Source organism: Equus asinus, chromosome 13 (genome assembly GCF_041296235.1).
Source record: "Equus asinus isolate D_3611 breed Donkey chromosome 13, EquAss-T2T_v2, whole genome shotgun sequence".
Lineage (NCBI taxonomy): Eukaryota > Metazoa > Chordata > Mammalia > Perissodactyla > Equidae > Equus > Equus asinus.
In genome coordinates, this window is record NC_091802.1 from 59,666,289 (window position 1) to 59,693,063 (window position 26,775).

Sequence of the window (26,775 nt, forward strand, 5' to 3'; positions counted from 1 at the left end):
GTGTGTCAACGCACAGTCAAGAAACAAGGATGGTGTGTGCACACGTGTAGCCTGTGCGTGTGCCTCCATGTATCTATGTGTGTCCACATGTGCCTGTGAGTGTGCACGCGTGCGCATGCACGAAGGAGGCGGATCTGATCTACATCTAATGCGCATTTCCTCCTGTGGCTTTCTTCTAGCCCGCTGAGTCCCGAGGAAGGAGTCACCGTGTACTTCCATGCAATCATTTCTAAACATTTCAAGTTCAACCCCAACCACGACAGAGTATTCATCAGGGGAGGAGAAGAATTTGGGAATCCCAAATGGAGTCGTGATGTCTGTGAGATGTGCTACACCAAGTGAGTATGTCCGAGGGCTTGTGAGCAGTCCCTCAGCGAAATGTCCAGAACTTCCAGTCTTTGAAACATGCTGAAATAATTTTTATCAAGTTGATGACATCCTTAGACTTTTGGACCATGAATATTTCAAACAAATATTTCTTATAATGTCCTTCTTTGTCATATTTCTGTTGGCTCTGTCTGGAAAACATGCCTCATCCTAGAAGCATCCTCTTGGTCAGTATCGATGCATAGCTTTGGGTCTGTGCTCCATGCTGTGTTTGAGAAGAGCTAAAATTTCCAAGAGAGGATTTTCGGATAACCAACTGGTGTCCTGTTTGTTCACAGGGATTTAGGTGACGATGGGTCCCTCATTGAAGGCAGAGCTGTCCTTTCCAGGCAGCACCTGGACAAACCGATTCCTTACAAGTATGTCTTTGCACATGGCAAGGGGCCTGTTGAGTATGAATTCATCTACAAACAGCAGCAGAAGGGAAGCGAGCATGTCAACCGCTGTCTGTGTGTCAAATCCTCGCTCCTGTGCTCCGGAGGTGAGCCATAGGTGGGGCGTTGGTCGTGCCTCTGGAGAGCAGAGCTGGCCTGGGCCTCTGTGGGTCCTCAGTGCTGGGCGTTGGCCCTGCCCCTAGCCCGGCCCTACGTTTAATAAACCTGAGTTTGGGAGCCTGTTTCTCATCAGTTTAGCGCAACTGCACCCTTACAAGAGGACATAAGGAAAAGGCTTTTTAATAGAGGGAAAGGAGAGGGGATGAAGCGGCTGGGCAGGCAGGGCTGGGCTGCAGAGGCAGCCCTGCGATGGTGAGCAGGTTCAGGGTGAGAGCCGGGTTGACGGGGCTGCCAGGACGCTTCCCGGGAGATTTCCACGCACCGTGAATGAGCCCTCCTGCTCGTGCCACTCTTCCGTCTTCCACACTTTCTTCTCTGATTTCTATTTTTCTTTCTCTTGCCTGTATCTATTTTTCTCTACCTTTTCTTTCTTTTTTTCTTTGCTCTATGTTTCACTCAGTGCATGCAGTGTGTGTGTTTGTGTCATGTGTGTGCGTGTGGTGTGTTGGCGTCGTGTGTGAGTGCGTCTGGTGTGTGTGGGGTGCGTCTGGGGGGTGTGTGTTCTATATAGAGAGTCTGTATGGATTCTGCTTTTAGGAACTTGCTCAGATCTTCTTTGTGGGCTAATACCTGGTCTGTCATAAATATTCCACGTGTGCTCAGAAAGAGTAGATAATCTATTTGGGGGACTCAAAAGTTATATTTATTAGATAAAGCCAATTTAATATTAAAATCTTTTTTTAAAAAGATTGATCTGTCAGCTTCTGAGCGATGTGTTCTAGTCTGTCACTAAGACCATGCACTTTATTTATTTTTGCATAAAACAATAATTTTCTCATCCCCCTGGTCTCTGTGGGTCAGGCGTTTGGACAGAGCCTGGCAGGGATGGCTTATTTCTGCTCTGTGTGTCTGGGGCCTCAGCTCAGAAAGCTTAAAGCTGGGGGTGACTTGATGGCTGGGGTTTGGAGTCCCCTGGAGTTGTCTTTGCAGCTGCTGCTGGCTGTGGCTGGGACCTCAGCTGGGCTGATGGCTTTGAGGTCAGTGATGGCAGGGGCTTGGTTATTTTGGGCGGCCTGAAGAGAGAGAGAAGAGACTGGAGTCATGCTGTCTTCTTAAATGTATCAAGTATTGACTCTCTCCCCTTCAAGATGCTCTGTCCCTACGGGCCGGCCAAAGGACAGAGTTCTGGGACCCTTTTCTGGTTGTGCCCTGTGCTTGTCGGGTGATCTAAAAGGGCTGTGTCCAAGCTTGAGGTGACTCCCTTGTCAGATGAGAGTTTGTGCCAGTCTAGACTTGTCAGACTGGCGGGCATGGTTTGGGGCGGCTGTTCCGGCTTCCTCTCGTGTAGGAAGCCCTGCCTCGGGTTCTCTCTGGCTCAGGCATGGTGCTTAAGCTGTCGAACCACATGGAGAGGCACACGTTTTAACCACAAATCCAGAATCATTTTCAGGTCCCTTGAACGGAGTTTTTCATTGGAGACTAACTGAAAATTGCCAAGCAACTTTATCTTCAGATGCTTCCTTAATCATGGTATAGTTCCAAATAGTATTTTCCGATAATTAGATTTTTTAAAATAAAAAAATGGGTGTTAGAGCTTTTAGGCGTTTTCAGTCCATTTCCCTTCTTGCGGTGAAGGCCCGTGGGCCCTTTGAGTTGCTCCCTCTCAGTTTGGGCTGTCGGGTCAGACGCTCGGTGGGGAGGTTGACTTGGAGAACTTTGGCGCTGGCCCTGGGTCAGTGGGACCGGATCAGCTGTCTTAAGTGGGAAGGAGCTGAGTCATGGTAACCGACAGACGGGCTGTTGGGAAGGCCGGGGAAAGCCTTCGCTGGCTTTCCAGGTGTCTCGGAGGTGACTGCCTGAGCCCAGGTGGGGCGGTGCTGGGCCACTGACATCACTGCAGGTGACTTGGGAGGAGTGTCTAGGAGGTGCTGGAATTTTGTTGATTGAGAAATTTGTGCTTCGCTCCACTTGGTGGGGTAGTGTTTTTCTATGTTAAATTAAATAAACGTAGATTTCGTTATTCCCAAAAACAGAGAGAGAGAGAGAGAGAGAGGGATGGCTCCCCCCTGCTTCGTCCTTCTGAGCCTCCTGTCAGCCCCTCTCGTTGGCAGAACATGAGCCACAGTGGCAAGGCCGCAGAAAGGGGGTCCAGGGCTCCAGCCCCCGTGACTCAGGGCGGGCAGAGACAGCAGAAATGCATGCTGGGTGCAGAACCAGCAATAGCCAGTGCTCTGTCCCTCTGAATGCTTTCTGCCTCGTGCTGTGTTCCACCCGAAATGGATTCTGCTGCGTGTGCTCTGCTCTTGTGTGCCTTCCCTGCCCACCCTTCTCCCTCTCTGCTTTCCTCCTGACTCTGCTGTTTTCTCTCGGGTTCATCCCTCGCCGCCACATCTCTGTTTCGTGGGACTTTTGTTGGTTTGTTTTATTGCATGTTTGTCATTCAATCCGATCATCTTCAATGGGTGTAGTTGGCTGTGAGCACCAGCTTGGCCATCTTACTGTGTCTTCTCTGTTTACTCGTTCTTTTTTGTGATTTTTCTGACTTTTGGATTTTCTTTCCCTCTTTTCTCTAGTGGTTTGGAACTTAAACATTTCATTTCTATTCTTCTAGGAGATTCTGAGGAACCCAGACCTTTAATGGCCCTCCCTGGCCTGCCTTCCTGGTGTTGAGGGTATCCCCTGCTCAGGAGCCCGGTTGATGCTCCCTCCACATGCACAACACGGCCCTGTCCCAGGCCACAGTAGGCAGGACACAGAGAGCAGGAAAACCTTCCACAGGAAATGATGCCCGCGTTGAGATCTAAACAGAAATTCCAAGCTGTCGCCAGGCAGGGATGGGGCAGAGTCGGGTGAGCGGGGCTTCGAGTAAAGACAACAGGATGTGCAACATGCCCGCGACAAGGAACAGGGGGCGTGCTTGGGGACTTCCAGTTTCTGGTGTCCCGGCTCTTTTTATGCATCCCTGTTGCCTCTGGCGTCTTCGTGGCGTCTTTGTCTTCTCACTGTTTTACAGTTGAGTCAATCAGGTTTTCTAGGACTGCATGTGTACTCTCGGCGACTAGTCAGAGCAGGCAGGGATTCAGCCCTTGCCCTGTGTTGGCCCAAGCTTGACATCACTCCCTTATCAGATGAGAGTTCATGCCGATCTAGTCTTGTCCGAAGAGATGGTCACGGGAGCTCTGTCTTATCTGTAGCGTGACCTGCACTGTCCGTCATGGAGTGGGTGTCATGGCTCCTAGTATGGAGGAAACGGGTGCTTGCGCTGAGTACCTCACCAACACGCTGCTCGGTTGCTGGCAAGTGATACACGGCCGTGTGATCATTTACAAAGACATGTTCCAAATATTTCAGGCTGGCCGAACCATGTGAAGTTGGGTCTCACTCTGACCATTGTGGGATGTCTAGGAGACCCGTCCTAAAGACAGCCATGCTCTCCATGGGGGCCAGGCCCCGAGGTGTGTCTCCACGGACGGGCATCTGTGTGGAGTGAGTGCTGGTGGCCTTCTGTTCACCACGCACCTGTGGTTTTCCTTTCTTGCTTCCCTTCCTTTGGCTCATGGCTCATTCCTTCTGTGTTTCTGCCAGGCAACATCAGCCTTCCAGGGTTGAGCGTCCCGATCTAGTGGGGTTTTTTTTTTTTTTTTTTTAAGATTTTATTTTTTCCCTTTTTCTCCCCAAAGCCCCCCGGTACATAGTTGTATATTTTTCATTGCGGGTCCTTCTAGTTGTGGCATGTGGGATGCTGCCTCAGCGTGGTCTGACGAGCAGTGCCATGTCCGCGCCCAGGATTCAAACCAACGAAACACTGGGCCGCCTGCAGCAGAGCGCGCGAACTTAACCACTCGGCCACGGGGCCAGCCCCCCGATCTAGTGGGTTTTGATGGTCCTGAGTACAGTATTGTCCTTTCTTTCACCCTTAGACTGGCATCAGTACGATGATATAATTTGTATGAAGCCCCCTGGGAGTCTTCAGAAACTCTGGGACCACTTCACAGATGGTACACGCAAAGACTTGGTGAGAGGGAAGAAGATCGCTGCCAGAGTCATGCTGGACAGCATCTTCAGCATCCTCCAGACCTGGAATGCCATCAATTTAAAGAACTTTTTCAACCAGTTTCAGCAGTTTTATTCTGTGGTTCGTGTGCCCATGATCTATGAAGGACGGGCACAGCCGTGGACCGCTCTGCAGTACACAGAGAAGGAGGTATCAGGTTTTAGGGGTGTCACCAGCAGCTCCCTTCTCTACCTTCTGGGCAGTCAGCATCACTCCACCTCCTAGTGGCCAATGAGCCTGCACCCTACACTCAGTGGGCCAGGGTGCAGATGGGGGCAGGTAGATCTTTCCCTCCCTTTTCTCCTGGCACCGTCTCTGGGGGATTCTCTGTCCTCTCCATTTGCTTCATACTCCTCCCACTGGTCCCACCTCCTCACCTGGCCTCACCCCCCAACTGGTCCCACCTCCTCACCTGGCCCCACTGCCATCACTGGCCCCACCTCTTGAACTGGCCTCTGGGCCGGAGGGGTGGAACCATCCTTCATTGCATCTCCACCCTCATTGTGGTGTGACTCTGGTGCTTTTGAGACAGACCTGAGGCCACTTCTGAGATGACAGTTGAACTCCTGTAAGCTTCAAAGGTCTCCACCTGAGAGCTCCTCCACCATGCCAAGTTTCTGGACTGCACCATTGGCGGCAGCTCCCAAAGACCCAGGGCAGCCAGGCCCGGGGAGAGGGGGATGCCCGGGGTTTAGTGGGTGGTGGGATGGTGGGATGACCCCTCCGCAGAACTCTGCCTGTCCCTTGGGGCATTGGCTCCCTGCCCAGCTGACATGGAACTAAGGGCAGCCAGACGTGGGGCAGCACTTAACGCTTCTGATGGATTCAACTCCATGGTTCTCGTGTCCTCCTTCTCTCCTGGGATCAGGTGCAGAGAGACCTGTGGGAGGATTTGAAAAGACGAATGGCACCATTTCTGGAAAGAAGAGAGGCCCCTCTGCCTAAAGACTGCCCAGTGAGGAATAACTTGAGAATGGGCCTAATTGTCCTTTTCTCTGTGGAAAAATTTAACCTGCCCTTATTGGAAGATGACCTGGCCTCGCTGTGTAACCTCCTTTGCTCCAATGCCAATTCACCAGATGCCCTTCGCAACGACCTAAACCACATCTTTGGAACATCTCAGAGGTATCTGTGTGTGTGTGTGTGTGTGTGTGTGTGTGTGAGAAAAGATTTTATAGCTATTTCTAATGATTTTATCTGATCATAAAAATAAGCACTTGTCGGGGCCGGCTCCGTGGCCCAGTGGTTAAGTTCGCACGCTCCGCTGCGGTGGCCCAGGGTTCGGATCCTGGGCGCGGACATGGCACCGCTCGTCAGGCCACGTTGAGGCGGTGTCCCACATCCCACAACGAGAAGGACGTGCAACTAACATATAGAACTGTGTACAGGTGGGGTTTGGGGAGATAAAGCAGAAAAAAAAAAAAGATTGGCAACACTTGTTAGCCCAGGTGCCAATCCTTAAAAAAAAAAAAAAATCAGTGCTTGTCATAGAATGGATGAAAACATATAAGAAATAAAAACTACCCATAACTATACCACTCAACTGCTGTCATTTCCATTTTATCCCTCCAGCCTTTTTCCTAGCATATACATTATTTTAAATTTTATTAAATAGTCTATTGACTACCCTGCTTTTGAGAAGCTTCATGGTCTATCCGACTCGCCCCATGTGTGTGTATTTTGGGGGATTATGGGATGATGACTGACTGTCGGCGTCCCACTCCAGGGCGTCTGCGGAAGCCACGTGGGTGCTCTCCCCGCGGCCTTTGCTGACTCGGGGTTCAATTCAGGAGACACGGGTGTCGCTGTGCTGGGCCAGAGAGCATTGGTGGTGTGAAGGCGATGGCGTGTCCTGAGGGCGCTCACGTGTTCCTGTGTGAGGGGCACCCACTCAGCGCCCCTGAGCATCCCGGGGTCTTTCTGCAGCATTTTCTGCAGCTGTCTGCGCTGAACTGGAGGATAATATTAGATAGCCTTCCTTGACACAGGTCTTATTAGGATGTCTGCCTCTTGGTTTTACAAATTTCAAACACCTAGCTAAACACTGTACCTTTTTAAAGAGAGTTGGAATGGTGGTAAATGCACAAAGTTCGTACAAATGTTTCAAAGTATTTAAAGCATCGATATTTTGTGATAGTAGGGAGGGTGCCACATATTGCTTATAGGCTCCGCCCTTACATTGGAAAGTTTGCTTTCTGTTTCAATTTACTGTTGCCAGGTGGCCTGGGCTCACTCCCGGCTCTGGCACGGGGGACTCTGCGTAAGTTACTGAGCCTCCCGGAAGCTCGGTGTCCTCAGCTGACAAAGAGGGTGCAAACATCTTCCTAGGCAGTTTACTGCGGGGCTCCAGTGAGGACTAGTCAGTGCCTCATGCTTTGGGGGTGGGGGTATCGAGGGTGCCCCCATCTCCCACTCGACCACATTTCTCATGTCTAGTCACTCAAAAGGGATGTCAGAGCAGAGAGTGAGTCTGACGCTGGCCGACCTCGGCTCACTGTGGGATCTCTGTTCCGTTTCCAGCTGGCGAACGCACTTGGTAAACCTGTGCCGAAGGTGCGTGAGCAGAGACCTCAGCCTCTGGGTGTGCACGCTGCCTGTGCTGCACCACTGCATGGAGCTGGCGCCTCGAGGAAAGGACGCCACCATTCAGCCCGAGGACACCTGGGCGGCCCTCGAGGGAATTTCCTTCTCAGAGTTTCGGGAAAAAAGACCAGATCGGTAAGTTACGGAGCCGCACTTCCGTATGGGAATCTTGGAGTAATAGCTGTGCCTCCGTGTGGACTGTCACGGAGGACGCGTTCCTGCTTCTGGGGACAGAAGTAATAGGTCACTTCTTTTCAAATTATGTCTTTAAGAAATTTTAAACATAGAAGAAATAGAAAGAACACAAAATGGCCTGCAATCCCAGAGATAATCATTGTTGTTAACACTCAGGCGTGCCTGTGTCCAGGGTTTTGTCCAAATGTAGGTTTGTGGGTGCTGTATGTGCTTGAAAAACAGCAACTCATGATAGGTTATTTATTGTTTTCCAACCTGCTTTTTTCACTTCACTGCATTTTGTGAACAGCTTCTTGTCAGTAAATATACACCTACATTGTTATTATAATAACTACTTAGTCATTATAATTTGTCTTTATTTAGCCAATTACAGGCATGTGGATTGTTTCTGCACTTTCGCTTTGTAAGCGTGCTTTGGCGAGCATCCTTGTCATTCCCCCGTCCAATTATTTCCTTGAGATAAATGCCTGGAACTAGAACGTCAGGTGGAAGGCTTTGCACATTGTACGTGCAAATCTTGAGGGCATGACACACCAGTCTTGAGGTGAGCAAAGCTTTCTTAGAGAAAACACGGAAAGCACAATCCATAAAAGAAAAATGGTAAATCAAATTTAAGCACAAAAATTCAGTCAAAATGAAGTAAAAAATAAATACGAATTAAATACAAAAAGGTGAATACTACCACCCATCCCCAAGCACAGATAACGTCCGCCACTTACTTCGTCTTTTGTCCAAGAAACTCTTTCCAGTCCCGTCTGCCCCCACCCCGCCCCCCAGTCCAGTAGGATCTAGCCTGTGGGTTTTTAGGGATTCAGATGGTAAGCTAAATTAAGTTATTGCTTCTTCACTGTTATCAAAACCTTTTGAAATTAAAGCCAAATTAAGATTATTTGTATAATTATATATATTTTAAATGCCCTTTGGGGTGTACAGACTGTCTGGAGGAAATTTGGCTGTTGACACTGGACAATGGCGCACGCTAGCCTTGGCCCTAAAGATTCTGCGTTTCAGGCAAAGGTGGCCTCGAGTGCATTCGTAAACTTTGTCAGTATGTTCTTCGTAGCCTCTGTCGCTTCTGTGGCACCTGCTTTGTTTATCTTCCAATCCAATGTTACAGAGTCAGCATAACTTCAAGGTCTTCCCTGGGCTCACCTGGACTGTTCGATCCAGGGCACTCACTGATTCACTCATCAAAATGCTTAATTCTTTAATTATTGTACCCACTATGGAAAACAGTGTGAAGTTTCCTTAAAAAGTTAAAAAGAAAGCTACCATATGAGCCAGCAATCCCACCTCTGGGTAGGTATCCCAAGCAATGAAATCACCATCTCGAAGAGACATCTGTGCTGCCATGTTCGTTGCACCATTCTTCACAGTAGCCAAGACGTGGAAGCAACCTAAGTGTCCTTCAGCGGATGAATGGATAAAGAAGACGTGGTGGATTGTCAATGGAATGTTACTCGGCCATGAGAAAGAGGGAAGCCTGCCATGTTCATCAACATGGGTGGACCTTGAGGGCATTACGCTAAAGGAGATAAGTCAGATGGAGAAAGACAGACACCCATGATCTGATCTCACTTATATGTGGAATCTAAAAAAGTGAAACTCATAGAAACAGAGAGTAGAGTGGTAATTACCAGGGGCTGGGGGGAGGGGAAAAGAGGAGCTGTTGGTCAGAAGGCACAAACTTCCAGTTAAAAGATGAGTAAGTTCTGAGGAGCTAATGTAGAGCATGGTGGCTATAGTTATTAATACTGAATTATATGTTCGAAAGGTACTAAAAGAGTAGGTCTTGGGGCCGGCCCGGTGGCGCAGTGGTTAAGTGCGCACATTCCTCTTCTCTGCGGCCTGAGGTTCGCTGGTTCGGATCCCGGGTGCGGACATGGCACCGCTTGGCAAGCCATGCTGTGGCAGGCGTCCTGCATATAAAGTAGAGGAAGATGGACACGGATGTTAGCTCAGGGCCAGTCTTCCTCAGCAGAAAGATGAGGACTGGCAGTAGTTAGCTCAGGGCTAATCTTCCTCAAAAAAAAAAAAAAGAGTAGGTCTTAAATGTTCTCACCACAAAAAAGAAATGATATTGACGTGATGTGATGCAGGTGTGAGCGCCCTCTGATGATAGTCATCTTGCAGTGTAAGTATCGAATCGACACATGGGACACCTTAAACTTACACAGTGTTATATGCCAATTATATCTCAATAAAGCTGCCAAAATGCTTAATTCTTAATGAATTCTTTTATCGTGGTAAAATATACATGACATACAATTTACCGTTTTAGTCATTTTTAGGTGGACAGTTCGCTGTCATTAGGCACATTCACATGATTGTGCAGCCATCACCACCATCCGTCCAGAACTCTTCATCTTGTAAAACTGAAACTCTGTCCCCGTGTAACAACAGCTCCATGTCCCCGCTTCCCCCATCCTTGGGACCCACCATCCTACTTTCTATCTCTATGTGTCTGACCACTCTAGGGACCTCGTATAAGTGGAGTCACACAGTATTTGTCCCTCTGTGACTGAATTATTTCACTGAGCGTAATGTCCTCAAGGTTCATCCTTGTTGGTGAATTCTTAATATGTTATTGTTTACTTTTCATTTGATTCTCTACTTAGCAGTTAAATTATTTAAAGAAATCTGAACTTTCTAGACCTCTTCTGACAGAATTTTGCTTATCTTAACTCAGTCTGTTTTACTGATGTCACTGCTGCCCTTTTTCTGTTCCTATTTTCTCGTCAACAGGAAAGAGCTGCTTCAGCTCATGGAGAGGAGACAGCATCTGCTGAACGTCGATGAGTGTCTGTTCCGATCCTGGTTCAGCTTGCTCCCTCTGAGTGATCTGGTTCACTATATGGAAGACGTCACCGACTACCTGAGTCGCTTTCCTCCTCGTGTCCTGGACTGTCTTGTAGGCACTTACTACCGTGTTCAAGGACTTAGAGAGATCTCCCACAGAAACCTGGAGGTTTGTCATCTGGAATAGGCTGTTGGGTCCTTGCTTAGCAAAAGCAGATCAAAAACAAAGCATTCAGAGCTTGTGAACTCTTCTTTTCTGAGAGCATGACAGGATGAAGCACTTCGAACAGGAGAACCGGGAGAGGCACTATTCCTTAGGGCTAAAGGGTTGATTTACTTGAGTTTCCTCTGTTTCGATAAATGATAACCTTTCCTTCTCTGTGATTGTCAAGGCAGGCTTAGAAGTTATTGTGAGTGCTGCTACACTTCATTTGCTGTCTTTCCTTTCCCATTTTTTGGGGTGGAGAAAGTGGTATAATTTTATATCCTGAATTTTATCTGTGGCAGATGTAAGATAAGTCGTTGAGCACTTGTTTATGGAAAAGAAAGAATTGGTTGTGCCTTATTTATGTTGGATGCTTTTCAGTTCTGTTTTCGCAAAGACAGTCACATCATGATTAAATCTTCCTTTCTGTTTTTCTTTTTGTCACCACCCTAGGATGTTGAGAAAACGTTTAAAATGCTGTTGCACCTCCTGGATATTTATCAGGACAAGTGAGTAGAAAAGCAAGTGTGGCCCCCTCTTGCATGTAGTCACTCCCCTGTTGATTGACCGTGTCCCATATTTACTGTCATAATCGGAGGGTCATAAGTCAATATATATCCTACTACTTTTTTCCAAGGTATTAATGTGATCATCCTATTTTTTTAAAAAAAGGGAAAATAATAGAAAGCAGCTGCCGAGATTTTGCTTTATTTCCATCTGGTCTTTTTTCTTATGCATTTTTTTCATTCACTTTTAAATGATCATCATATTGCATATCCATGCTTGTGTCCTGCATTCCTTTAACATTCAGTCTTTTTATGTTTTTTGCAACTCAGGCCAGTTGAAAATAGAAATCAAGGGTAGCTTTACATAATTATCCTAAATCATTTGCTTCTGCAAAATTGTGTGACCTCTGACACCCTGAAGGGACGGTATACAGAGTGCGGCACAGTAGAAATGTACCCTTGGGGACACGTATGTTCTGAGATTCCTGCGGCACTCCCAGTGTCACCCCACCTGCCCCCTTAGGGTGTTCAGGATGGGGGCGGGGTGTCAGATGTCCACTCACATCAGGCACCTGTGACTTCAGGGCCCTCCCCTAACTGTGCACGACAGATTCACCCCCCGATTCATTCCTCGTGCTGCCTGCTAAGCCCCGCTCTGATCAACTCACTAACTCAGCCGTGGCCATGTGCCGGTCAGTAAACACGAAACCTGGTCCACACGGAGCTGGAAGAGATTCCAGGCACACTACGGGTTCTTCTAGCATTTCTTTCTCTTGCTCTCTCCCTGTATCTTTCTGAACTTTTTTCAGATTTATACAGTATTTCAACCTTCAGTACTTTAATCCCTAGATTTTTTCAAATAAGGGGATACACGTGGGAATAGTTTAACTTGCTTTTGTTAAAACCGTTCAGACCACGGAGGCAAACCGAAAGGACTTTGTTTACTTTTTATCTTTGTCGTAAGTTTGAGGCCGGTTGACATTTTCTGGATGTTAACCTATATGGGATCAAATAAATACCCCACCTGTAGGTGTTGTAAAGGGAAAGAACTCATCTGGACGCTGGGTACTGTGTTCTCATTTCTCCTAAATGACTTCGATAATTTCTCTTGACTCTTTGCGGGGTAGGATTCTTGAGGAGCCTTTGATACAGTCCTACTTGACTGTGTGCCTGAAACTCCATGAAACTATCTGCAGAATCACAAAAGACGAAAAGTTTTATGAGATGCCTGCCTTATCTGCTGAGATTGTTTGCAGAATTATTATACTTAAACCTCTAGTGGTAAGTGGAACACATACCTGGGATGTCGTACCCAGGATAGGTGTGGAATTTCAAGTGGCCTCAATTCAAAAAGGAGACAGGCTAATTGTAGCGTTGCTGGAATGACACAGAGTGGCTGAGTCCATCATCAGATGATTGTTGGGTAACTGCTCGATGCCGGGCTCTGTTCTGTGCATCGAGGGAATTTCGGTGAGTGAGAGTCCGCTCCCTTGTCCTCACGGGGTTTACCTTCGAGAGGGGAAGGAAGGAGGAGGGGAGCGGTGCAGGAGTTGACATATAGATTATCAAATGGCTGGGGAAACTATACCGCAGTGCAGGTGGCCGTGATGTCAGACGAGGCACCCCCAAAATGCATGTCCTGCGGGGTCTTTCCCACTTGGGCTTTCTTGCTGGGCACTGTAACTTAAATCCAGTAGCAGAGCCCACACCCTCTAAGGGCACACCTCAGTGCCTTTCCACAGAGGTGCGCACCCTTGTGGCACCTTGTGCCTCGAGCCTTAGGAGAATCCAGGGCTGCGTCCGTCTCCCTCCCTGCATCTCCCTGAGGAAACCACTCTTCAGATTTCTGCCGCCGCCCGTTGGTTCCACCTGTCTTTGAACTTTATCCTTTTGTGTCACTTTCTTCACTCAGCGTTATGTCTCTGAGATTCATCCGTGTCGCCGCATGTGTCCGTAGTTCATTCTTTCTCATCGTTGTGTTGTGTTCACCCGCTTGAGTTTATGAGCTTCAATTTGAAGGGGATACCAGATTTTATGGTTAGACTGATCATTTACTTGTTACCTTAGTACCAGTCAGAACTGTGATGTTAGTGATAGAAAATAATTAAGCATATGTTTCAGCTGTATTCCTTTTAGATTTTCTTCTTTAAAATGCCACAGACAGATTTTAAAATAAGTATTATTGGTCAGATGGTTGCTCTCTCCTGAAGTGGGTATTTGAACCATCATAGGCAGGTGCCAACTTCCAAAAAAACTGTATAAAAGAAATTTGTCAGTTATTTAGGGTATATTTTCCTGCAGAAATAACTATCTTCAATGTTGGTTGGGATCTCAGATTAGTATCATCCACAGTGTGGTCAAAATACTCTACCTGTGCCAAAAATTGAAAAGCTTTGCAAAACTAAAATGAAACAAAAGTATATGATGAGTTTTTAAAAAGCTTTTTCTTGGATGATGATCTAAAGGGTTAATAGAATTGAAAGACGCCAAATGGAGAAAAATGGGGCAAAGGTGAAGGTTCTAGAGCAGATTTCAGGCTAGGGGTTGTTCCTTCATAGCCCATCTCTGCCCAGCCCTGAGTCCAGTCAGGGGACACCAGGATGAGAAAGAGAAGAGCCTTGGCCACTAGGACTCAGAGGGGGACCGGCTGGTGAGTGCCAGGCTGCAGCACTGTGGGTTAACGGCTGGCGTTCCCACGCCACGAGAGAAGAGCCCGTGCAGAACGGAGGAGGGGGCAGCTCGCCGTTCCGGAGGGCCTGCAGGTGATGGAGTGTGGCGGGAGGTGAAGCTGAGGTCCAGGCATGGCCAGATCGCAGAGGGCATGCACACCATGCTCAAGGGTCTCCATTGTTCTAGGAAGTGTTGTGCCATTCAGGGAGTCTAAGCAAGAGTCACCATGTCCAGTTCTCATCTGAGACCTGTTGCCACCCTGTGGTCCTGTGCACTGTGCTCTGGCCGCACGTGCCCCTCAGCCCACCCCTCACAGACCATGCTGCGCTCTCCTCGTCTTTCAGAGCTGAGCGCCCTCCCACCCGCGGCCCCCTTGTGTACCCTGAGGACACCTTGTACTTTTCCGCCTTGACACTCACCCGGGGTAGCGATCGTGTGCTTGCCTGTCTGTCCATCTGTGGCCTGTTGGTCTCTCCCACTGAGCGTCAGCTTCTTCCGGCAAGAACGGCTTCTGCCACCACATCTCCCTAGGCTTGGAGGGAGTGACACCAACAGAGCCAGTTTTTGTGGGTCCTCACATGTAATTTGTGGGGCTCTGTTGAAGAAAAAGAACACACACTCGTTCAGAACTGGGAGGGTCCCTCCCAGGGCATTGGGAGAGGCCTTTGTATAAGCGGGTGGCCTGGTGCCTGGGCTGTATCCGCTTCATGGTAAATGGACTTCTGGTGAAGAAAGAAGGAAGGAGGGAGAGAGGAAGGGGGGCGGGGGCAGGCATCACTAGAGCCCTTGACCCCAGGAAAAGGGATACTGGGGAAAGGGAATGAAGGGAGAAGGCTCACGGAGAGGAAGCCTCCGTGGGAGGGGGCACGGGTTCACCTTTGGGCTAACAGACGGGCTGCTTATGTTGCTAAGAAGCAGGGGTTTGCATGCCAGTTTGGGGTTCTCTGAGCTACTGGAAGCTCTGTGCCGTTGGAGTACATCCTTTCTCATCCAATCTGGAGGAAGTGCCGGCGTTTCCTCCAATCAGAGCCCATGAAGCCTGCTCATCAGCAAGGTGGAGCTCTTGTTGCCCGGGGCTCGGTCAATGCCCTTCCTTCTCTGCTGACTTTCCCCAGATCACCCACTCAGGGTGGACCCGAAAAGTTCTGGGGAATTTGACAGTGTAGGCTTCTGGCAAGGCCACCGTGTTTGAACATGTCTGTGTAACTTAAATGTCGTTACTTACTGAGCATGAACATGGGGAAGGGAAAGCAGTGTCCTGCCCCACGCCTTTGAGTCCACGGTGTGAGGATGGTTCCGCTCACTCTCTCTCTCTCTCTCTTTCTCATGCCGTCACAGGAGTCAGCAAAAGGGCAGGAACAAGAAACTGGAAAGAAGAATTCAGTAGAAACAGTCTTCCAGAGCACTCTCACTGCTACTAGAAACTGGCTTCAGAGAATTTTTAAAAAGAACATGTTCCAGTACTCATGTTTTTCCCCTGGCATTGTCAGTTTCGCTTATGCAGAGGAAATCAAGGTAAGCTTCACTGAGAGCAGGGAGCCTGCGAAGGTGTCCAAGCAGGGCTGCTATGGGATGGGTCCCCTCCGCGGCTCCAGGGCGGGGCCACAGCTGGGTAACCGGCCCCTGTGCCATCTTTGCTGGAGCCTCGCTTCTTCGTCTGTGGAATGGGCTGCTGCTGCTTCTCCCACGAGACCTGGAAGCAAGTGCTCGTCAGGCCGCTGGCCGGGCACCCTGGCGGGGCAGGCGGTGGTCCCCACGCCGAGAGCCAGGCTGCAGCGTGGTGACTGCAGACCCTGTGGGGAGTTTCCTCCTGACGCAGTGGCTTGCAGGCAGGGGCGTTTGGTGTCTGTTTCTGTGCCAAAGTTACGAGTTGGGTTTATGACATTGGAAATGGAAGAAAAAGACGAAAGAAGAGCTGCTTGGAAGGGAATGTAGACAGAATGGCGTCTGAATGTGAGGAAAAGAGAAATCCATCCCAAAAAGGTTGGGAGACGGGGAGGGTTTCCAGAAAGAGAGGTGTAAAGTAGAATTGAGTGCTATGGAAGAGGGGAGAGTGAGGACTAAGGAGACACTGTTGGATTTGGTCCATGGGGTTCGGGGTGACTCCTTGGGTGTGAACTGCTGAGGGAATCAGGAAACAGCCAGCATGGAGTTCCCGTGTGATGGCTGGGGAGGGAGCCAAAGGCTGCGGGAGCTTTCTGTCTGCTCCTGTTTTTCATTTTAATGCCTTATGTTTTCTTCCTACATCCTGGAAATTGTGATGGTTTCACTTCTTGAGCTTCCTGGGTGTTGGGAGTGATCGTTCCCCTTGGCGTGAGATTTCCGTACGTCCTGTAGATGTGGGATGCAACACCTCTGGCTTCGTGGACTGGGTTCTGTCCTGGAGGTCTGCCTGCACATCCATTTGCTGTAAAGCAAAGTCTGTCTCCCTTCTTGTTGCCTCGAAAACCAGAGAGGCGATTGCCACTCAGGAGAATTCTGGAGAGAAATCATTGGCAGACAAAGGCTGGTACTTGTTAGAGGCGGCCCCGTTCTGGTGACAGTGATGCGTGTGTGATAAGTGGCTGGTTCCATACTCACATCATACACCAACCTGTGGTTTTTCCTTCCTTCATCAACCTAGGGCCGTATAACTAGTGTCTGTGGCTCACAATTAATTTCCAGACTTTTCTCGGCCTCCTAACCACACCCAAGCCTCTATGTCAGTGCCCATTTTCCATTAAGATAGGAAATTGCTGCACAGACAGATCCCTCACATCGAATAGACCAGAATATGCACAAAAAATATAGAAAGTTGCAAATTTCCACTTGTGACTTTTAATTAAAGGATTAGAGAAGCCTTCTCTAATTGCTGTGTGAAGTTTCAGACTAACAGGCTTAAATCTCCCCAAAACAAAGTTGAATTATTAAATATTATTTTGAGATTCCAAATGGTAACGTCCCCCAAGCATTAAGTATGAGTTAAGGACGGTGGTTGGTCCACTGACGTGAGAGAATGATTCTAAGTTAAATGCAGAAATAATTGTCAGATGGTAATAATAATAGTAAAAGTGTAACTGAGCGTCTGCTCCGAGGCAGGTGCTGCTGTTATCCTTGTCCTGCAAAGGAACTGACCAAGGCGTAGAGAGCTGGAGAGAGAGCAGAGGACGTGGGCCCAAGCTCAGGCAGCCCAGCCCTGGAGAACAGGCTGGCCCTCAGGGCTCCAGCCAACCCCAGAGCAGAGTGGGTGAACCTGCCCAGGTTCCTAAAGACTGTTAGCTATATGCCAGGACGCCGTTCTAGAAAGCGAGCCGTTCACCCAGCCAGACGGCCCTCTTCCCTCATTTAGCCAGATTTCAGTAGGCTGTTGTCTTCTGGGGAGTCTTGAATGGGATAGTCATAAAACTGCATAGCCGAAACTGCAGGGGCAGGAGCAGGGGCAGACGACCCTCCCTGTGTGGCATACCCGTCAACTGTGCACACAGAGGGGAAAAGATCCTTGATCCAAAACCTGGAGTACAGAACCCACCACTCACTCAGAGGGACAGAGTCTAAGGTGAAAACACAGAAAACGCACGTAAATCCTGAACTCTGTTTAGAATGGTGGCCGGTGGTGGTGGAGTGGCTGTATCACTGTGGAGCTGTCGTGTGAACGCTGTGAGGCTGCACAGATCAACCAGGGATGGTGCGGGGGGCGGCCAGGGTTCTTTCTCACTGTGGAGAAGGGACGTGTGCAAGAGACAAGAGAGGAACCAATTGGAAGGAGCTAGAGGCGTCTGTGTGGACTCATGATGTCAAAAGCAACAACAACGGTCCCCAGCCCTGTCCACTGAAAGGGCTTGGAAATAGTGACGCCCAGGTCCCTGAGCACACCAAGAGCCCCCGTCCTGGCTTCTAAACACCATTCCCTGTGGAAAGAAGCCTGTGCTTCTGGAAGGAATGGCTGATTCCAAAGGTGGCGCAGGGAAAGTGCCAGGCCAGCCTGAGACATCTTGTAGTACCAGAAAGTAAGGAAGTGCTCGAAGACAAACGGTGACATGTCACAAGGAAGCAGGACTAAATGCAATGCGGTGTCCTAGGTTAGAGCCATAAAGTCTGTTTTTGAGCCCATGGCACTCTATCTATGCTCATTTCTCAGCTTCGACAACTGTACCATGGCTATGTAAGATGTTAATGTTGGGGGAACTTGGTTGACAGTATATGGGAACTCTCAGTATCATCTCTGCAATATTTCTATAAATCTGAAATTATTCCGTTTTTTAAAAAGGCAACAGAAGGGGCTCCCACTAGCCAAATCTGGGGCAATTTGAGAATCAAAATGAGTAATACCAGGAGTGGATTATAAGTCATTGATACTTGACACATATGTTTACAGAAAAAAGGAGAGAGGAGAAAGGAAAGCTCTTTTTTCTTTTATAGTGAAATACCAATTAAGAAGTGTAGCAGGAACAATTGCAATAGAAAACTCTCCTTCTTGTAATACAGTAGTGATAACTGACTCAGGCAAGACCCATCCAGGAATGCTGGAATCAGTAGGGAACGAGACATCCAGAGTACCCCACCACAGATTACATTTTAACACGAAGAAGAAAAGAGCACTTTCACGGTGGAGAAATCTGGCCGAGCGATTTTAGCCAAGGGCAGACCTGACCCTCAGCCCCGATGTGTCAAGGACCTCACGAGCCTCCTGGTGTAAGGCTCTGAGGGACAGCAGCATCCCTGAGATGCTAAGTGAGTCCTGGGAAGGTTCTTACTCGACCCTGCCTGACTTGCAAAAAGTGCATGTTCATTGTGGCTCAACCTAATTGCATTTAATCTGAATCTGCTCTGGTGAGAATTATGAGACAAGTCAGATAGAGAGACTGTCTACAGAAGGCTGGCCTGAACTTCTCCAAGTTGTCAACATCATAAAAGAAAGAAAGGGAAAAGGCCAAGAGGGGGCCGGCCCCTTGGCGCAGTGGTTAAGTTCATGCACTCTACTTCTGTGGCCTGGGATTTGCAGGTTTGAATCCTGGGCGTGGACCTAGCACTGCTCGTCAAGCCACACTGTGGCAGCATCCCGCATAAAATAGAGGCAGGTTGGCACAAATGCTAGCTCAGGGCTAATCTTCCACACACACACACACACACACACACACATACAAATAAAAAGAGCCGAGAACTCTTGTAGAAAAGAGACTTGATAATAAAATGCTGTGTGTGCCCCTAGGTTGGATCATGACCCAAACAGTCAGGACATTAGTGAACAAGTGGAGGAATGTGGACAGAGACCCCTCCTAGAGTCTTGAGTGTGACATTTGCACTATGATTGTGTAGCACAAGGGCTGTGGTGTTAGGAGATGCCTGCTCAAGTATTTAGGGGCCAAGTGGCATGATATCTGCAGTGGTTTGGCGGAGAAAATGCTTATTTTTAGAGGGAGTCTGAAGAGAGCAGGAAAGAGAATGAGATAAAGCAGTTGTGTCACACGCTGACACCTGGGGAATCTAACTGAAGGTGTGTGGGTGTCGCTGTGCTATTCTTGCAAATTTTTTAAGTTTGACATTTCTCGAAACAAAACAACCCAGGGAAATCCTTTCAGAACAAAAACCAGCCACGTGGCCGAGGGGCGATAACGCTCACCTGGTGCTCAGGGCCTTTTGTTTGCTGAGGCTCAGGTGACTTGTCCTGACTTGGCACTGACACAGCTCACCAGGGACAAAGATGGAACCAGAACCCAGGTGTCTTCGTGCTCCAGCTCTCTTTGTGTTACCGTAATAGTCTTTCTTTTTTCGTAGAATGGCATTGTGGTGTTCAGTTGTCATAGAAGCTGTCACTTCGTGTGGGTTTTGCAGGTCTGGAGGCGGCTGGTGGAAATACCCTTCGCTGGGGAGCATGTCTGGAAGAAGTCCTTGCTGGGGGACATGGAAGCGAGGCTCAAGCAGGTACCAATAAAATGAAAGCCTGTGACCTTAGGAATGTTAGAGTTTTTAAAAATATGGTATTAGAGTTTTCTATGTAATTGTTAAATGAATCTTTTTAGGAAAACAGAAGCAAGGAAAAATCACTTATTTTTCAAAACTTACCTGTTTTAGCAAGCTGCTGTGCTGGACGCTTTGTGCAAAGTAGGAATTCGTTTGAATTGTAGCCTCGTCGGTCTGTTGCTTGGGAGGCGGGGAGAAGATGCTTAGCCTGGGATGGGAAGAAGGTTAAAATAATGGGGAACCAGTAGGATAGTGGGAAAGCGAGAATAACTCGGGTGTTTTCATTCCATAGAGCCTGAGAGTGCAGCACCCAAGACCTCTCACCGCTCTTCTTCCCCACTTGCAGGAGAAGCCTCTCTCACAGATCTCTGCCTTCTGCAACACCGCCTGGGATGCTGCAGGCTCAGAAGACAGTGTGTCGAAATGCTTTGAGAAGTGTGTCATTGAAGCTGTGAGCTCGGCGTGCCAGGTGAACGACTTCTCCCACTTCGGAATCATGCTGGGGCCCACAGCTGCCTTCTGACGGCGGCAATTAAAGTGCCCACTGGTTCTGAGACCCTGTGCCAACTTAAAGATTGGGCATTGCGTGGCGCTCTCCCTAACTTAGAGGAACGGTTCTGAAATCCAGTACCCTCAACCGACTCCTTGAAATGCCACTCAGCTTCCTGCTGCTACAGGTTGTTCTGTGCCAGAAATCACAGCCACTCACCGGTGACCTTGAATCCAGCCATCTGGCAGGCTGCTCCTAAATGCCCCGGTTGTTACCACTGCTGCCGGTTGGTTGTCTGTTAGCACTGGCTTCGTATGTAGTAAAAGACTGCAAAGGTTGATAAAGCATTTATGGAAGAAAAATGTGTGAAGTTGAAAAGATTCTATCATTTTGCTTAGGGTGTTTGCAAAGTCGGCAGGGGTTCTGCCCTACGCTGTCCTTCAGGACGACATCCTACTGTGTGTGTTCTTTGTTTGTAAGATCATGTCATATCAGAGATCGTTTAACTTCTCCCTTTCCCATCTGGATGCCTCTTGTTTCTTTTCCTTGCCTGACTTCACTGGCTAGAAGCTCCAGCAATATGTCGAGTAGAAGTGGCGAGAGCGGGCATCCTTGTCTTGTTCTGGTCTCAGGGGACAGCTCTCAGCCTCTCACTCTGAGGGTGATGGGAGCTGTGGGGTTTTAGAGACGCCCTTTGTCACATTGAGGAACTGCCCTTTGGTCTTGTTTGTGAGTGTTTTTATCATGAAACTGTTAGATTTCGTCAAGTGCTTTTTCTTGGTCTGTGGGGATGGTCGTATTTTTTCTGCTGATGTGGTGTGTTACAGGACCTGCCTTTGTAAGTTAGTGAAGCCACCCTTTCATCCCTGAGATAGATCCCACTTGGTCATGGCGTGTAACCCTTTTCATATGTCTCTGGATAAGGCTTTCTTTTATCTTTTTAAATATCAGAAAGTAGCTATTGTAAACTAACCCTGTTCATTTACTAATTTCTTTTTGTAAAAGCTTTGAACCTCAAGAAAGAAAACGTTTTGTTTCTTGGTGAGGAATCAGAAAGAATTAAAACGTCTGTGCTGTTTGGAGGTGGCCTTTGAAAGAACTACAGTTTAGGGATACAAACTATGTCATGCGTTCATGGTTCACTTGTTACGTTCGGTGTTTTTCATGATATGAACGTCCGAAAAAAATGTCGAACCTGGCGATGAGCAGAAGGAAGGGTGTGATTGTGGGTTGTGTGTGCACATCTGCACACCTCTGGTGTACACCACTTGAGGAGACAGTGTACCCAGGGAACGGAAATGCCCTAAGAAAAGTCAAGCATTTTATACTCTATTGCTTTTCTTGAGGTTTTGTAAAACTAGTCACAAAAGGTTTCTGACATGCTATTGGGTGAGTCATTTATTTCCATTATTTAAAAACACACCAATAAAAAGAATCCTAAATTTCCTTCTTCTTCATTTTCTTATAGTCTCAGACCAGTATCCTTGAGGGAATCTCGTATCGTGACCTGCGGAAATTTGGCACCCTTGTGTCCGCCGTGATCACTAAGTCATGGCCGAGAAACAACGGCGAAGCTGTGGATGACCTGGATGAGGTTTTAAAGCACCTGCTCACGTGGCCAGACATCAGGCAGCTCTTCAAATTGTACGGTGTGTTGACGGGGGGTGCTGGCGACAACAACTGCTCCGTCCGCTTGGTGCTTTCTTGACCTGTGGGTAGAGTATTCGACCCGATCCTCAGTAAGGATGGGTTGACAGACATTTGACAAAGGAAGCAGATTGGGTGGAGGGACCCAGGAAGGCTCTAGGTATCTTGTGTTATAAACAAGAATTAATAGTGAAAGCCACCATTCATTGAATACCTGCTGTACACCAGCTACTGTGCTGACATAGCGTCCTTGAGGGGACCCTGAAAGGCCTCCTTAAGATCCCCAGTTTTCAGATGAGGAAACTGAGGTGAAGAATGGAATGTGACTTACCCAAGGTCTCAAAGATAATAAGTATTAAGAATGACAGTCCGGGCGCCGGCCCCGTGGCCAAGTGGTTAAGTTTGCGCGCTCCGCTGCAGGCAGCGCAGTGTTTCGTTGGTTCAGATCCCGGGTGTGGACATGGCACCGCTCATTGAGCCACCCTGAGGTGGCATCCCACATGCCACAACTAGAAGGACCCACAACTAAGAATATACAACTATGCACCAGGGGGCTTTGGGGAGAAAAAGGAAAACAATTTTAAAAAAACCTTAAAAAAAAAAAAGAATCAGAGTCCAAACCCAAGTGTGTCTGGCTCTCAAATCTGCTCTCTGTTACTTGAGATCAACATCAATGTCCGATCCGTATTGATGACCTCAGCCAAAACCCCACCCCACCCCGGTGCCCCGAGGGTTTCGTGATCGAAGAGGGGGAGATGATGTATTGCCCTAAAAATGTTATATTCAAGTTTATGTGCAAGCCAGTAGATTGAGTGGAAAAGCATGGATTTGGATCTAAAAATCCCAGGTTAGGTTATTCTAAGGCTCAGTTTCATCAAGTTACTGGGATTGCCGGAAAAAAAGCTAAGGTCAGGGTTGTTGTAGGGATAAAATAAGATAGTTGATGTGGGACTTCTATGTACGTTATTAAAAGCTACTCACTAGAAAAGATTACATTTGTGTTTTTTGAAATTAATAGACCTTATTTTTCAGAGCAGTTTTAGGTTTACAGAAAACCTGAGCAGAAAGTACAAAGATTTGCATATTTATACCACCCCCCTGCCCACCACACAAAATTTCCCGTTATTAACGTCTTGCTGTGGTGTAGTGTTTGTTATAACTGATGAACCAATATTGATAGATTATTAATAACTGAAGTCCACAGTTTCATTAGGGTTCGCTGTTGGCGCCGTACAGTTCCGTGGGTTTTGACAAGTATATGATGATGTGCGCCCATCCTTACAATATCATACAGAATAGTTTCACTGCCTCAAAAGTTCCCTCCACCTGTTCACCCCCTCCCCTAGTTTTGCCTCTTCCAGAACGTCATGGAGTTGGCATCGTGCAGTACGCAGCCTTTTCAGATTGGCTTCTTTCACTTGGCAGCATGCATTTGAGCTCCCTTTGGATAGCTCGTTTCTTTTTATCACTGAATGATATTCCATTGTGTGGATGTCCCACAGTTTGTCTCTCCATTCACCTACTGAAGGACATCTTGAATGCTTTCAAGATTTTACATTTGTAAATAAAGCTGCTATATTTGTTTTTAATGGCAGTGATAAATTTGGTCTTCTCATAATACTGTACAACCCCAGTAATACGGGGAGAGAAATCTTTTGGTGGTTAAACTAAGCATATTTAAAAATTCTGCTCTCTAAATTGAACCTAAAATTCACCTTCAGAATTTTGCAAGATAGCCAAGATGTGCAGAGTATAAAATCTTCACACTGATGTTTCTCTGTCTCCACGTGCTGTGAAAACGCATCCTTGAACCCGTCCAGATGCCCCCACTGGCTGGGAATGCATCCCCGGGGCCGTCATTCTGCCGCTGCAGGGCTTCTGAGACGGCGGAATTTTAAAGGACAGTGTGGATAGTTTAGAGACATTTTCAGTATACTGAAGGGGGCGCACGTTCTAAAAACCTGATAAATACATTTATCCTGGCTGACTTCGCCGTTGGAGGAATCACCTTCATGAAGGAGCAGGTCATTTGGGGAATGAATTTGGGACCTCCTAAGCCTCCTGGGCGATGGCAGAATCGAGTCAAGAGATGAGCGCGTCTAGAAGTACGAGTGACTTTGCTTGTGTTGCATGGAGTGGGGGCAGAGGTTATAGGAACCTTCGTGCTTAATGGAGACAAGGTGGGACGATGTGAGGCACCCACTATTTTAACTCTGTTCTTAACTTGATCAGGAACCGATGAGAAGATATTAGCAAATATTACAGAGGAAGGCAAGAAGTTGATGGCTACTGCTGACTCTGTGTTCACAAAAGTTACCGAGGACCTCCTGAACAGAACGATCTTAGTCGGACAGCTGGAGCTGATCATGAAGCATAGGAGTCAATTTCTCAAAATCTGGCAATTAAGTGAGTATCAGGTTGAGAGATGGGCTTCGGGCTGGTGAGGAATCTCCAGGCTGCGAAATGCCTGCGTTAGCTGTATTTTGCAGAGGGGTCATCTTTGTCGTCTTTATGACAAGTGACCCTTCTTGCCACTAAGTTGACGGGATGGTTTCTGATTCTCAGGAAAACAATGGATAAGTGATAAAATAATAACAAAGTCAGAGTATCTGCTCTGTTTTTGTCTTGTGCTGCTGAGCACGTGGACATCTCGGTTGAGTGGCTGTGGCCTCCTTGTTCCTCCCCTCGTCACCCTGAACATGGAGTGTATTCAAAGGGAGGTGGAAGAAATGATTTGCCATGGCAAAGGATATCTTTGTTTGTTCTATTGGGTTGCTTCTTTTTTTTTTCCAGAGAGAAAAAATCTTTCTCCCCAGGAGAAACGCTATGCTATGGAGGAAGTGCTGGATAGGAGAGAGAATGAACTAATATCTCTAAAGAAAGAGAAGAGATATGTCGACAGTCTCCTGAAGCTGTGTGGAAAGGTGAAAGACCGGATCAAAGGTGATATTCTTAAGAACTACGATAAACCAAGTCGAGGGTCCCAAGGGTCACAGCGTCAGCGGGGAAGACAGTAAACGCGGGCCGCCACAGCAGCACATCCCGCTGGAGGGGAGGCTTTCTGCCCTGTGCTGACCTTCAACTAAGCTACTCCTGTATCTTAGGTTACTCCTGTACCTCAAGAACACACTTAAATATCTCCTTGATTTTTCAGGTTTAAGCATTATCCATTGTGGAAGATGCGGATTTAGATCTATTTTTCCAGTCTCCGCCCTACACACTTAACCATTCCAGCCTCCCTTCACTCCCCTCACATCCCGGCTTTAATCAGATCGCGCTTCAGGGTTTCAGTCATCACTGCTGTGTAACGCGCTGTTCACAGCCGAGCGGTGAAACGGACCATGGCTGTCTTAGGTTTCTTGCACAAACTTTGTTTTCTCTAGAATTAAAACTCTTGTCTTGTCCTAGGCTTTGTTTCCACTGTGTTTATTTTTAGTTCAATCCCAGACTTTGACCAGCTCTTCAGATTCCCTCATAGGATGGTCAGTTTGGTCTTTCGGAAGGAACCCCCCCGAACTGGAGGGACGTGGTCCTGGAGTCCTCCTTCACTGTCCCGCCGCTGTCGTTTGGCTTCTCCTCGCTTAGCTCTGTTTCCTGGGTCCCGTGACCACCCTCACCCTCACTCCTGGGTTTTGTGGAACACGTCCTCTGCTGCCTCCCTGAGCAGGGGGCATGGGAGGTTCGCTTCTTGAGTCCCTGCGTGTCTGAACACGTCTGCCCTCACACGGGGTGAATCGTTTGGCTAGGTACAGAATTATAGACTGGAAACCCTTTTCCATCGGGATCTTGAGTGTGTTGCTCCACTGTCTGCAGTGTTGCTCTTGAGAAGCTGGTGTGATTCTCCTTACTGATCCTTTTTTTAGTCTTTGCTGGGAAAGATTGGCCCTGAGCTAACATCTGTTGCCAATCTTCCCCTCTCGTTTTTCTCCCTTCCTCCCCAAAGCCCCAGTGTGTAGTTGTATCTTCTAGTTGTAAGTCCCTCTAGTTCTTCTCTGTGAGCTGCCGCCACAGCATGGCTACTGACAGATGAGTGGTGTGGTTCCATGCCCAGGACCTGAACCCAGGCTGCCAAAGCAGAGTGCACTGAACTTAACCACTGGGCCATCCGGGCTGGCTCCTTACTGATCCTTTGCGTGCAATGTGTTTTCCCTCTGGAAGCTCTGGAGGGTTTTTTGGTCCCGTGTATTCTGAAATTTCATAATGATGTACCTCGATAGGAGTCTATTTTTCATCCATTGCTTTGGGCATAATTAGGTGGTTCTTTCTATCTAGAAATCCAGGTCCTTGAGCTCTGGAAAATTCCCTTGAATTATTTAGTTGATTATTTTTTCTCTTGCTGGCATTCACATTAATTGGATATTAGACCTCCTAGAATGGTCATCTAACTTCCATAATTCTCCTCTCCTATTTTCCATCTCTTTGTTTTTTGCTTTGCTTTCTGAGAAATCTCCTCAACCTGACCTTCCAGTCTTTCCACTAAATTCTTCATTTTGCTTCTCACATATAGTGTATTTAGTCTGCAGGAAGTCCTGTTTTTCTCGAATGATCCAGTTTCTATACTATCCTGTTCTTGTTCGTGGTGGCAGTATCTTATCTTTCTGAGATTACTGATATTTTTGGTTTGGAGGTTTTCTTTTTCTTGTGTAGTTTCCTGTTTCCTCCGACTCATTTTTATCTGTCAGGTCAGTATGTTTTAAAGATTTTATTTTTCCTTTTTCTCCCCAAAGCCCCAAGTACATAGTTGTATATTTTTAGTTGTGGGTCCTTCTAGTTGTGGCATGTGGGATGCTGCCTCAGCATGGCCT

At 47.7% G+C, this 26,775-nt stretch overlaps 1 protein-coding gene and 1 long non-coding RNA gene across 17 annotated transcripts in view; one reads left to right on the forward strand and one right to left on the reverse strand.

The window, feature by feature from the left end:
- RNF213 (ring finger protein 213) overlaps positions 1-26,775 on the forward strand; it is a 116,186-nt gene that overhangs the window by 28,171 nt on the left and 61,240 nt on the right. For all 16 annotated transcript variants that reach the window (XR_006512929.2, XM_070483783.1, XM_044746101.2 and 13 more), the window contains 14 exons: positions 180-338; positions 666-868; positions 4,802-5,085; positions 5,804-6,060; positions 7,456-7,653; positions 10,459-10,681; positions 11,171-11,226; positions 12,351-12,504; positions 15,232-15,408; positions 19,705-19,794; positions 20,180-20,302; positions 21,792-21,972; positions 24,203-24,376; positions 24,764-24,913. Coding sequence is in view for 15 of the 16 variants with exons in the window: in XM_070483783.1 (XP_070339884.1) it covers positions 180-338; positions 666-868; positions 4,802-5,085; positions 5,804-6,060; positions 7,456-7,653; positions 10,459-10,681; positions 11,171-11,226; positions 12,351-12,504; positions 15,232-15,408; positions 19,705-19,794; positions 20,180-20,302; positions 21,792-21,972; positions 24,203-24,376; positions 24,764-24,913 (2,429 nt within the window). In the remaining variant the exon portion in view is untranslated. The remainder of the gene's footprint in view (positions 1-179; positions 339-665; positions 869-4,801; positions 5,086-5,803; positions 6,061-7,455; positions 7,654-10,458; positions 10,682-11,170; positions 11,227-12,350; positions 12,505-15,231; positions 15,409-19,704; positions 19,795-20,179; positions 20,303-21,791; positions 21,973-24,202; positions 24,377-24,763; positions 24,914-26,775) is intronic.
- LOC139040090 (uncharacterized) lies at positions 14,313-20,215 on the reverse strand. The gene is made up of 3 exons (XR_011493974.1): positions 19,936-20,215; positions 19,493-19,820; positions 14,313-14,488 (listed from the first exon to the last, which is right to left on the reverse strand). It is a non-coding gene; the product is annotated as an uncharacterized lncRNA (long non-coding RNA).